The 12,194-nt window shown below is 47.7% G+C and overlaps 1 protein-coding gene across 1 annotated transcript in view; it reads right to left on the reverse strand.

Moving 5' to 3' along the window:
* Positions 1 to 482: 482 nt before the first annotated feature.
* The window catches only part of trit1 (tRNA isopentenyltransferase 1), a 35,233-nt gene continuing 23,521 nt past the window's right edge, over positions 483 to 12,194 (reverse strand). The window contains exons 7-11 of the mRNA XM_086171499.1: positions 9,882 to 9,994; positions 9,661 to 9,738; positions 1,849 to 1,958; positions 1,371 to 1,488; positions 483 to 1,241 (exon numbers count right to left, since the gene is read on the reverse strand). Coding sequence (XP_086027625.1) covers positions 1,051 to 1,241; positions 1,371 to 1,488; positions 1,849 to 1,958; positions 9,661 to 9,738; positions 9,882 to 9,994 — 610 coding nt within the window. The 3' untranslated portion in view covers positions 483 to 1,050. The remainder of the gene's footprint in view (positions 1,242 to 1,370; positions 1,489 to 1,848; positions 1,959 to 9,660; positions 9,739 to 9,881; positions 9,995 to 12,194) is intronic.

The raw sequence follows: 12,194 nt of genomic DNA on the forward strand, positions 1-12,194 counted from the left end.
CAAGGGGCCGGAGACATGTGTCTGACAGGGAACACTCCATAAGGGCAACATCCGAGTTTTACTGCAAGCAGAGCAGTACATTAAAAGTTACATTTTAACCGAATCATTACTTTTTCTTCAGTTTTATATCAGTTTTACCAGTTCTTAGTTGTTTTTTTTTTTCAAGGGGGTTTGAATTTATTTTTATTTATGGCACTTTCTCATGATTTGCCTTTTCAGAAATCATGACCTGCTTTCCTAAAATAATCAGGCGAATGACATCCTCCCCTGTCTGACTCAGCTGGAGGATGATGGGATGTTGTTTCCTCTGGCCAGATCTTTTTCTTTTTTGGCTCTTTGAACGGCAGGAGAGAAATCCGGTCCGTTGCCATTGTACTCCGGAGAGGGCAGACCGCTCTGACAGAAACCTCCAACATTCAGCAAGTCAAACAAACAATCTAGATGGATGAAGAGCACCCAACCCAACACAAACATATGAGACATCGATTGGATCACTTTTATTCATGATATTAGAATTTTCTTCTCTCTCACTCGTGTAAAAATAAGGATTCCGATAAATTTTTTAACATTATCATTTTACGAATAAAGGCACGATATCTTCCATGTGCACAAAATGTGCTTGGACGCTGTTTGCTTTACTGAGCTGAGCACGGCAGTTAAGGCAAGAATGAACCTTGGTGCGGAGCAACAGTGGCTGTAAAGCGACAAGGATGATTCACTGAAATGATGGCTCCAACAAAAAGGCCTCTTAAAAAAATAATAAAAAAAAATATATATATATCTTAACCCAAAGCTTTTCTTTCCCACGTCTTTCAAACGTCCCATTCTGGCGTGACGTATTTGAACGCCATGATGATTTTCCGCAGTGTCTTCAGTTTTTTTTTCCACACAAAGCGTGAAAGCAGTAAGTGAACTCCGGATGAGCCCTGCAGCGGATCTTTCCGCAAACAGTGGATCCGTCAGTCTCCGTTCAGCCGCAAAGGAAACAAGAAAGGAGAAGATCCGGATCCCGGTGCTGACAGGAGACGGGAAGAACCTGGAGAGGAAGGTTTACGTCTTCCCGTTATTAACTTCCTGGTTTGCTGTCCGGTTGTCTTCGGAAGACTGAGTGTTGCCCTCGGCGGCGGCGGGAGGGTCCTCGGGGCGGCTTGTCTCTACGGCCTCCTTCGGAGATCCTGATGCCGGATCACACTTCCTCTTCTTCCTCACGTGATAGTGATGCTTCTTGGACTTCAGGTGGGCTACAAGCCAAATGGGACTATTTTACTTTACGGATGTTATTTGTAAAAAATGAATCCAAACATTGACATAGTCGACGATGAATAACACGCATAACAGAGCTGTTCTCAGTCATGAATATGAAGCCTCACCCGTCCACTCCAGGTCGCCGATGATCACCCGGTCGCAAAGGTCGCACGCGTGGCGGCTGCGCTTGTTCCTCTGCTCGGCCCCCTGCGCTCTGATCGGCGCCACCGCTGGATCCTTGTGCTGTGTAAAGTTGATTTAAAAGGCTTGATTTTTGTTGAGCTTGTCATACAGCCTGAATTTCAGCAGCTTTATTAAAATCCTGCTTGAAACGGCTAAAAAAAACTTTTCAAAAGACTAAAACTGTTGTCATTGATTTACAAGAAAAACAGAGTGAAATGATGAATATCACGTTCAAGGCCCAAATCGCCATTTTGATGATTTACAGACACGATATTATCTTTTCCTCCAAGAAAAAGTCACTCATGGAAAGGGGAGCTGAATGGTTTGAGGGGAAAACGTGGCTGGAATGGGGGTGCGGAGGGTGAGCGTAGCGGAGTCGTTGTCATGGGACGAGATGGAAGTTGGATGCAGAGGCCCCACCTGACGGAGCCGGTCCAGTATCTGCAGTGCAGGGTTCAGCACAGTCTCCTCCCACCTCGACACGTCTGTCACATCCAGGCCGTACACCGCTGGTACGTTAACTCCCGGCCCTACACACACAAACACACAAGAAATAGAAAGCATATCACATCGCCCACCAGGGTCGAGGATCAATTTTGCACGTGCCGCATCGTCGAAAACCGCCACGTCAAAGCGTCTCCCTCCGCGTGACGGGAGGCTGACGGCTGCTCCGGCGGAGCTGATGGATGTCTGCGGGAACGCGTTGCATCCTGGGTAATTTAGGAGCCGTGACGTGCCATTGCCGCACCCCGAGGCTCCCGCAACCTGCTGACTCACGGTGGCTCGATAACGCTTCTCCCTCCTCCTTCACTCGCTCCCTCGCCCTCTTGCGCGCCGTCTCTCTTTCGTGCCATCAGTCACGCTTTGGCTCTCACACACTCTCTCTTTCTGACTGTTCCGCCCAGTTGCCTCCGTTTTGCCTCAGTCAGCAGTGTCGGTGCCGGGCCGGGCTCGGCGCTGCACGGCACGGCCCCGGCCGGCGTACCTCCGCGTCCCCCCGCCTCGCCTCTCCCCGCATCCCGACGCCCCCACCCACCCCCCGCACCCACCTGCATCCAAAGTGACCATAAGCTTCAGCAGAGCAGTAACTCGAGCGCGGGTGTTCATTCTGAGCAACCTGGGAGCCTTACCAGGAAATGTAAAATGCAGAGAGCTCTGGAATTGAAAGGGACGGGCCCGAGGTCACTCTCGTGGGTGTAATGATGGAGATTCTCCAGCTTTCAATAATACCGTCGCTGCATTGGCAGCGCAAAACACAAGAAACAATAACAGAATTCCCAATACAGCTTGGGAATGCAAATAGTATTGGGTTTTCATTTTCCTTTTCTGGAACAATGATTGCTAAATTATGACCGCCATCTTTGTCTCTGCTTCACGCCCTACTCCGGGAACCCCGTTTTTAAAGGATTAGGATTAGAAACGGAGCGGGAAATGTGGCGCTTTTTTTCTATTAAATATCAAACTGTGTCTGCATAGACACTCGTGTAAATGAATCCCATTAACCTGTGAGGCACAGTCAGCAAACTCAATTATGGCCTAATCCTTTACACACACACAAACACACACACACTGTGTGGAGGGCAGCGGGCGGCCTTTACACTCTGCTGGGGGACCGTCTGGGACGCCTTCTTTGCAGAGGACAGTAAAAGATGTGGGCGAATGTGAGAAAGTGTATGAGAGTGTGTGTGTGGGTGTGTGCGTGCATGTCAATTTGACGGTGGCCCACAAGCGGTTCATATCCGAGCTTACCTCTTTTTTTGCTAAAACAAAACGGCAGCAAAAAAAACAGCAAAAGGCCCGTTATCTAAAGCTATGTTAGCAGCTCGTTAGCTTAGCATAAGATTAAAAAGAAAAGTGTCTGCAATAGCTAGAGAGGCTCCAAAACACAGGGCGGCCCTGTGGAGCATTTTGAATGTAAAGCAACTCGTATGTTGTTAGTTTTGAGATATTCTTTTTTAGTTGTGATTTCTTTATGGAGTTCATGCTAAGCTACTGGCTTCAGCAGCATTTAAAAAAACTATTAGTGAAAACCGTTTCTGTGGTTACTGATTAGCATATTGTGTGTCTTAGTGATAAGAACGGCCACTTGAATGAACCCCATTAATTTTCCCGTCAAAGCCGGCTGTGCTCGCTTGACTAGCCCACAAAAGGGGGGTTAAAAAAAAAAGGGAAGATCAACACAAACAGCCTTGGTAGGAGAGAGGAAGACACACACACCTGCAACGTCTGGCTGGATGCATGGAGTTCTGTGAACACGACTGATCTTGAAAGGCTGTGTTTATACAGCGGCCTCATCAACCAGGGTGTATGTGTTTTAAAAAAAAAAAACAGTTGTGACTGTTAATCAGAGCCTGGGGTTTTGCTGCCGTGGTTACTGTAGCTCAGAGATGGCGTCTTGTTATTTTGTCGGGGACACAATAGCAGACAGGTGGCGGCGACTGTCACCTGGCGCACCTACAACAGATGCAGAGCTCTGGCTGTAATAAACACTTGTGTGGACTGGAGTTGGGGGTTTTTTCCCTCTCCTTTTATGGAAATAAACATGACTCACTGGATTGGAGGTCTATTGAAGAATGTTGCCTGGTTTGTGACATTCATTTTGCCCCTTATTTTCAATTTTCAATTGTAAAAAAAAAAGTTAAAATAAAAAGAAAATGAAACGATGAGATAATCTATTCAAAACCTCATGGATCCATTTGACGCAAGAAAACAACTAGCTCTGTCATGGCTATCGTTCGTTCCTTCATTCATTCATTCATTCATTCATTCATTCATTTTCCAATGACAGCTGAGACCTCAGCCCCCCTGTGACCCAACTGAAAGCCGAGCTGGACAGGGAATGAATGAATGTGGTGACATTTTTTATGCATATTTATCTATATATATATATGTGTGTACACACACACACACACACACTTTTCATTTTTTTAAATAAAAAAAACAAGGTGACAGTTTTTATACATGCATACATGCACACACATATACATGTATATGTAGACATACATATATATATATATACACACACGCACACACTTTATTATTTTCTTAAATAAAAATATGGTGACACTTTATACACACATACACACATATATACTGTATGTAGACATACAAATATACATATATATATATATACATATATATACACGTATACACATACATGCATTTATACACACAGTATGTATATATTTATTTAAAAAAAACTTAATAAAAAAATTTATGGTGGCATTTTACATTAAGTCTGTGCTGCATCTCCCCCTTTTTGTCATTTCCTCCGCGGCCTCATCAGCCTCCCGCTGAGTCGAGTAAAAGGAGCGATAAATGCACACGGTGTGCATCTACGTGTGCGCACATACACTTACACACACACACAGAAAAGCATAGTGGGGTTGCTGCACGTCGGGACGAATGCCCGCTCCACCGATGCTTGTTTGGGTACTGGTGAAATTTAACTCTGCTAATCCACTCCACGGGAGGGAGGGGGTGATAAGAAATTCTGAAGGGACAAAGAGCGGGGTGGTCGATGTCGGGGCGCACAAACACAACACAAAACTGTGAGTGTTGCCTTTCAGGGACACACAAGGGACGTTGCTTGACGAGTAAAAGAAAAAGGACGACAGGACATCTCCTGTCGCCGGGCAGCTGCTCCCTAGCGCAGAGCGTGTGTTTGTGTGGAAACGGTGTTCCACCTGTCGCAACAAGAGGGCCAGGAGTCATTTGTCGACTCTGCCTTGTGTTTGCGGAGCGGGGATGTGTGTACTGCTGAAAAAACTCAACTCTCAGGTTCGGCGGCTGCTTGCCCCCCACCCCCCCCCCCCCCCCCCAGCCCTGCCTCCACCTCCCAGCGCCGGCCCAGCTGTGCTTCCCTGGCTGTCATCCACCCTGGAACATGACAGCTGCCTCCATTCAGCCAACAGCCGGCTTCCTCTTTCCCTCACCTTCTGCCGCGCCCAGAAGAAACCGAACAAATACTGATCGGAATTCTGCACAAGAGCAGATTTCCAGCTCTCCCTCTCTATCAATGATCTTCCCGGCAAGGGTTCTTTGCTCCACGTCACGGCCCTCCCTGCTGCTCCCCGCTGCTCCCCCGCCTGAGGCCTCATGTCAGCTGTCTGATAAATTCTTTGAAAGCCCAGCTGTATTTTGAGTGAATATGCAGGCTTCCATATTTGCACAACTGGCGGGAACCCCGCCCACTCTCCCCGCCTGAACTCTCTTGCGTGCCTTCCCCCTCATCTACTCCGGTTCTTCTTGTCGTGTAGCTGCGAGATGGAAGGACGTCCGCGGCTCCCCATCACCTCTGCGACTGGCGGTTGATTTTGTCCGTGTGTGCGCACACAAAAGCCTCACACTCGCAAGAAGACAAGGGTGTAAACTCACTCCACACCTGTTGCCCCGGCTGGATCGGATTACCCCCCCCCCCCCCCCCCGCACCCCGCACCACTCTCCATCCAGCCAGCGAGTAACGTGTCACTCAGTCTGCGCGACTGCCCACCAAGAGACACCAACACCGCTGTTACTTAACACTCGCTCAAACTACACCTGAGTGTCCTGGTTACAAGTGGTGTATGTGTGTGTGGTGTGTATTTTACCAAAGTATAGCTGGAGTGAGCTAATGTCTCTGTATCTAAGACATATAAATACAAGTCACCTTGCTGTATACATTATATTTTGAATATCAAGCATGCCGGCACACAAGCCGTGTATGTGAATCAGTTTGCCGGTTTCTGAAAACACCAGTTTGGCGCGTTAGCTGATAGAAATGTGATGTTAACTAACCAATGACTTAGTGCCGAAATAGGCTATTAATATAGACTGACCATTGGAAGGAGCTCTTCTATGATCCCATACGAGCCACGCTTGAATGTCAACGATGTACAAAAATATATATAGTTCATATCAGGATGCTAGGGCGGGGGGGATTTTAACCTGCCCACTAGGTGTGAATGACAGCCTGGACACGAGGTAAGCCCCGCACTCTCCGCCGACTTCGGCCCACGATTGGCCCCGGCCCTACCGCGATTCCAAATCCAAGTGTTATTTGTGCTTTCTGCACAAATAACACTTGTACCTTCATTTCCAGACTATAAGCCGCTACTTTTTTCACACGCTTTGAACGCTGTGGCTTGGCAGCATGATGTGGCTAATTTATGGATTTTTTGGGGCTAAAGAGCTTCATGCTGCCAAAACATTTAGCCTCGTCACATCGGACCAATGAAATTACCGTGAAATTCTGAGGCCGTTCAATGTGGCATCGAAGAAGACAACTTGAATGGTTTTAGCGCGCAGGAGAAAGACAAAGATAGCGATCAGCTGGAGTAGGACAAAGCAGGCTTGGAAAATGGATGGATGGATGGACTTATTTGTGTATTATTAATCTTTTACACCAGTAGTTTTACAGGGGATGTTTGGGGGAAAAAAAGCATTCCCAGTATGTATTTGCGGATGTTACCGATATGTATTTAATTAAAAGTTCAAAAAAAAGTTTTTGTGAAAAAAATTCCCGTTACAACGTGGACACCTGCGGCTAGTGCAGCCTATATATGTACACATATATTTATTTTATATTTATTTTTAGCCAGTGCAGCTTATATTCAGGTGCACTCAATAGTCCGGTCAAAATTACCTGATTATACATTTTGATGACAAGACTACCGCACATGCCATGAAAGGTATCAAACCATCGATTAATATCTGAATTTCATCTGCAAAATATTGGCTCTGGTGCCCAGCACTGGTCGGGTTGGGCCGAAACCTTTAGCCGCAGATCTTGCTGACAACCCAGTGAACTAATCAAACTCCTCACACACCTCTGAGGAGCAGTCGGTTAAACCGTCAGCTGCGAAAAGTGGGCTGAAAATGCGCCTTGGAGGCGCGCTGCTTTGCTTCCTTGGGTGCTTTTACATGCATGATCAGCAGCCGGCCGGTTATTTTAGCTTCTGTAACCTTTCTTCATTGTGTCTGCCCCGGCCGGGGCTCGCTGTCGTTCTCAATTCATCTTCCCTGTGACCCGCTCGTCTGTGTGCTCGGGTTGCTCGGCGTAGCCCCCAATGACCCCGTTGCCCGAGCCTGTGTGGTCGGGGCAAATTCCCGGCAGCTCTGTAATGCTTCAAGAGATTAGCCTGCTCAGCTGAGACCTGCCAGTGTGTGTGTGTGTGTGTGTGAAGGAGGGTGGGGGTGGGGGGCTCAGACAAAACAGAAAAGAGGTCAGTGGTCACGATGGGAAAGAAGGGTGAAAAGAGGAACCGCGGGACAGTGGAGGTGAGATAAACGGCTTTAAGTTAAAGTATGTGGGTAGGGAAAGATACACGGGAGCAAATACTTCCGCGGCTCCGATATGGAAAATCCTGAAATAGGTATCGACGTGGGATTATGAAGTGTGAACATAAACAAAACCTGTAAGGGAGGGGGGTTTTGGAGGGAGCTGCACTCTGACACCGTCAGCGAATCAGAAGGGGGGAGCGCCCGGACTGGAAAAGTCCTCAAAAACAAACACGACCCCGTGAAAGTGGGTCCCGCAAACACGACTTTTTCTGAGCGCCCCGGTGGGTTTTGAGGAGAGCATAACTACGCTGTCCTGTGGCGTCGGCCTTCGAAAAACCCCAGTACACAAATGGCCGGCCGACATACTCAGACATACTGCCGCGTACGTAAAGACTCGACACAGAAACACGCGCGCATGTGATGAAGACCATATGGTGTGCGGCGGGCGGGCAGAAAGAGGGGTATTGAGGTTTAGGGCCTGGCGTAGCCTAAGCCACTTGGGCCTAACAGGATTAGAAGGCTGGGTTATTGGAGGGCATCCTGCTGGTGGGACACGGCGGCCAGGTTTCTGCTTTGGACACGAGAACACACTCGGCCTTTATGCGTTTGAAAATACGCCTGACTGAAACGCCGTTGCGACAAGGGTGGGAAAAAATTACCAACTTGGCAAACTCGAGTTGATTTTGGCACCGGGGAGCGCATTTGTCCGCAATGGGGGTCTCACAGGCGATGGCAGACTTCAAAAAAAAAAAAAAAAAAAAAAGAAGGCACCAAGAGGTACTTGGAGGTGGCAAAAGAGTATTTAAGGGGCTTTGGAAGTCACCATAACCCTGGGAGAGGTCCAAAATACACTCGGAACAAGAGAATAAACTAATCTGATTACACACGTCTCTTCAATAACCGCTCCTTTCACATTCCCTGTTGTTCTAAGAAGCAAAAAAAACAGCTCACCACTTCCAGTGTGGAGGCTTGGGTCATTGGTAAATATGATCTTTTTATCCACTTATTGAATTCATTCACTAATCAAGAGTTAGTCAAGGAAAGGCGCTGCCGTCATCCTACCTGGAGCCCTAAACACGATGCCAACGATGGGGATATTCTGGCCTTGTCAGGACCGGGAGATGTCGAGGTAGGTGGAGAGCAGACAACATACCTCATAGGAGGTTTTTGACTGTTCCCGAAGTTGAAGATTAATAAAAACTTACATCCAGTCTCCAAAATCAAACTACAATACCAACTCAGCTGCATGCTATCTGCAAATGTCCTGCCTTGAATTACACTTGTAATACATGATAACGTAAAATCCTCCTCCAATCATGCGAGGAGATATAATGGGTTAATGACTAGATTTCACCACAAAAGCTACGCTAATCAGCTGTTAGTCGTAGCCTCGCACTTGACATACACCAAATGAGTAAAGATGAGAGCGGCTTGTTGTTTTTGTACAAGCTGGCTTCTGAGGGTGGAAAACAAAACAAACCACCAAGCATAACTAATCCACTCTGAGGTAGAAATGGAAATTAAATCTGCCCCATAAAAACCAACGGATCGGTCGAATAAGTGCTAAAATAAATAAATAAACAAACTGCAAACAAAACGTAAACCAGAAACATGTGCCAGAGTTTCTGATTTGCTGGGAAATTGCACTGAAAATTATTCATGTAATGAGTGCTTTGAAATTGACATCACTCTCAGCCTGCTGTGCTCACATAAATGGACACACACACACACACACACACACACACACACACACACACACACACACACACACACACACACACACACACACACACACACACACACACAACACCCTGGATAAACAACACAATGCGGTGGCTGAGAGGCTTATTGTGTGTCTAATGGGGTTCACGAATCTCATCTTGTTAAAGAGAGTGCTGATTGCTAAGGAACTGAACTGTGGGTGCGCACACACACACACACACACACGCACAGAGGGAGAGGGAAACTTACGTTTAAGGAAACGGTTTCGGACCCATTTATTCTGTTTGCGGGCGTAGCGCCTTGTAGCAATCTTCAGAGCTGCTATACCTGGACAGAGTTAAGGGGAGGCCACTATGGATGGGAGGGAAGACGGAAGAAAAGTCTCTAAAATAGATTGTTCTGGTTGGTCGGCCGAGCAAAGCGGCACATCTCACTTCATCTCCCCAACTTTGATCAGGTGTTTCTCTGACCTTTGTCTCGGAGGGAGTCTCGCTCCTGCTGGGTGCTGCCCTCAGGAACCGTCAGGTAGTCGTGAAACTCCTTAAAACCGATAGACTGGAAAATCCCGTGCTGATAGTCCTGACTGGGGAGTGGAGGGGAGGGGAGCGAAAAGGGAAAGATTAGGAGGCCACGGTGAGATGGAGAGAGGAGAAGCAAAGGAGACGTAGGAGATTTGAAGGACAGGAGATGAGAGGAATAAAACGGGGAGGGGTGAGAGAGAGCGGGGACCAAAAGGAAAGATGGAGGGGCGAACGGAAAGGAAACACAGAGGAAGTGAACGTGGGGAGAAGAGAACGAAGGTAAAGGAGAGGGAAAGGGGAAAGGAAGGGAGGAAGAGGAAACGTTAGACATCAATAAATAAAGTTTGTCTCTGACCTGACATTTGCGAGCAGTCGGTAGTGAGTAATTTCACCTCAGCCCCCCCGCGAGCAGATGCGAGGCCCTCCGGGGGAACCGAGCGACAGAATGACATTACAGAACTGGATGGCGCCGGCGGAGGGGCCACGGCACCCTCCCGATTCGCTAGAGAGCGGGCGTTCCCAGAGAGAGCCCTGACGCCTTTTCCAGTTGGGTGACCCGGGAGGGTCCAGAATGGCAGCCCCCCCCCCCCTTCTCTTTCCTCCGGCGGCACCAAAATATTTATCGAAGGCCTGAAAGGGACACAGGGCCGGCGCCGACAGCGGTGTTTGCCCTGTCACGCTGAGGTCAATGCCCTCTGGGGCAATACCAGACATGTCAACGCAAAAAGTGCTTAAAGAACAATAATGTCCTCAATGTCCGCATTTATATACATAGGAATACACCATGGGGAATAAAATGCCATAAAAAACATTCGTAAAAATCAATGGGGTACGGAGTAAACATTTTCAAGAGGTCTCTTTAGATTCAAAGTAACAACCTCAGCAGGTCCTGCAAGTAGTAGAAGAAAAAAAAAAAAGTCATAAAAATCATAAGTCACAGGATGCAAAGTAGTGGACAGGAAATGAAAAAAAAAATGAAAAAAAAGGAGTCACCATGTTCCTTCTAATTCCAATCAATAAAATTAAATATTTAAAAAGCTTAAGCTTGGCCGTAGCGGTGTCCAGTTTCTTCGGATACAGAAGAGAAGCTTCTGAGAGTAGATTCACCCCTGACCCCGAGGACCCCCAGGACCCCCACGAGTCAAATGAAACCCATTCGGCATATATACACATATATCAGGAGAGGAAAGAAGTGTTTGTCACTAATGTTATGACTGGGGGGACGGGTAATGCACCGTGACATGTTGCGTGTTGACGTTTCCAAAACGGGGTCTGAATCAGGAGGATCCTGATGAGCCTTCGCTCAAGCGTTGCACGTTTCTACTCATTCGATCGAACTCATTACTTCTGCGATTTATTTAATTAAACATTCTCTCCCGGCCCTGCCTCGGAGAATGCGAAGAGACGCGGATATACAACGGAATAAAAGAATAAAACAAGAGCTTGTGGGGTTTAAAAAAAAAAAAAAAAAAAAAAAAAAACGAGGGACGGAAATAGCAAAAACAAATGGCTAGACAGAGGCGGAGAGAGTAATTGGAGAATAGCGGTGGAGCACAGGAAATGTAGAGTCAGTGGACGGAGAGGGAGAAAGGGCAGAGGGAGGAGGGAGGTTTGACCTTGATGTCTGGCTTCAGCAGCCAGCCGGGGATGGAGTCATGGGGGTAAAGGAGAGGAAGACAGAACGGGGAGGGAGGAAGGGGGGGTAAAGTGCTTGTGTGATCAAATTGCTGATAGGGCAATAGTGGCAGAGACGGAGACGGGAGGGTGGGGGGTGATAAAAGAAAGGAGGGATGAAAGAAGGGAATTGGCAGCTTCCTGTTTCACCGATGCATCAGCTCCCTGCAGTCACACACACACACACACACACGCACGCACAATATCAATATCGGCTGTCGAGGGACCCGACGCAGCTGCAAACGTTCACGGACAAGAACATGCACGCACGCTCCAACGGACAGGCGGAAGAATAACCTTGGTGTGTCAGAGGGGGTCGGGGGGTGGGGGTGGGGGGGTGGACTTTGTCTGGGCAACACTAAGACCGGAGCGGGAGGTTTAAAGGGTCGGACTAAGACGAGACAGAAAACAAATAAAGGACTCCGAGGGGCCCGCATGAAACCCTTCAAGTGATTTGAGAGGCAGAAAAAGAAATCAAAGAGTCCTCTTCGTTGAACTTCCTGGACTGGTTCATTATTTTTTCAGGTAATGATGTTTATCAATATCGGCTCATATTATTTTTCCCCTGCCTCGCTTACAACGCGCGGC

This window comes from Fistularia commersonii, chromosome 24 (genome assembly GCF_037954325.1).
Source record: "Fistularia commersonii isolate RoL2024-O1a breed Wild chromosome 24, RoL_Fcom_v1.0, whole genome shotgun sequence".
Lineage (NCBI taxonomy): Eukaryota > Metazoa > Chordata > Actinopteri > Syngnathiformes > Fistulariidae > Fistularia > Fistularia commersonii.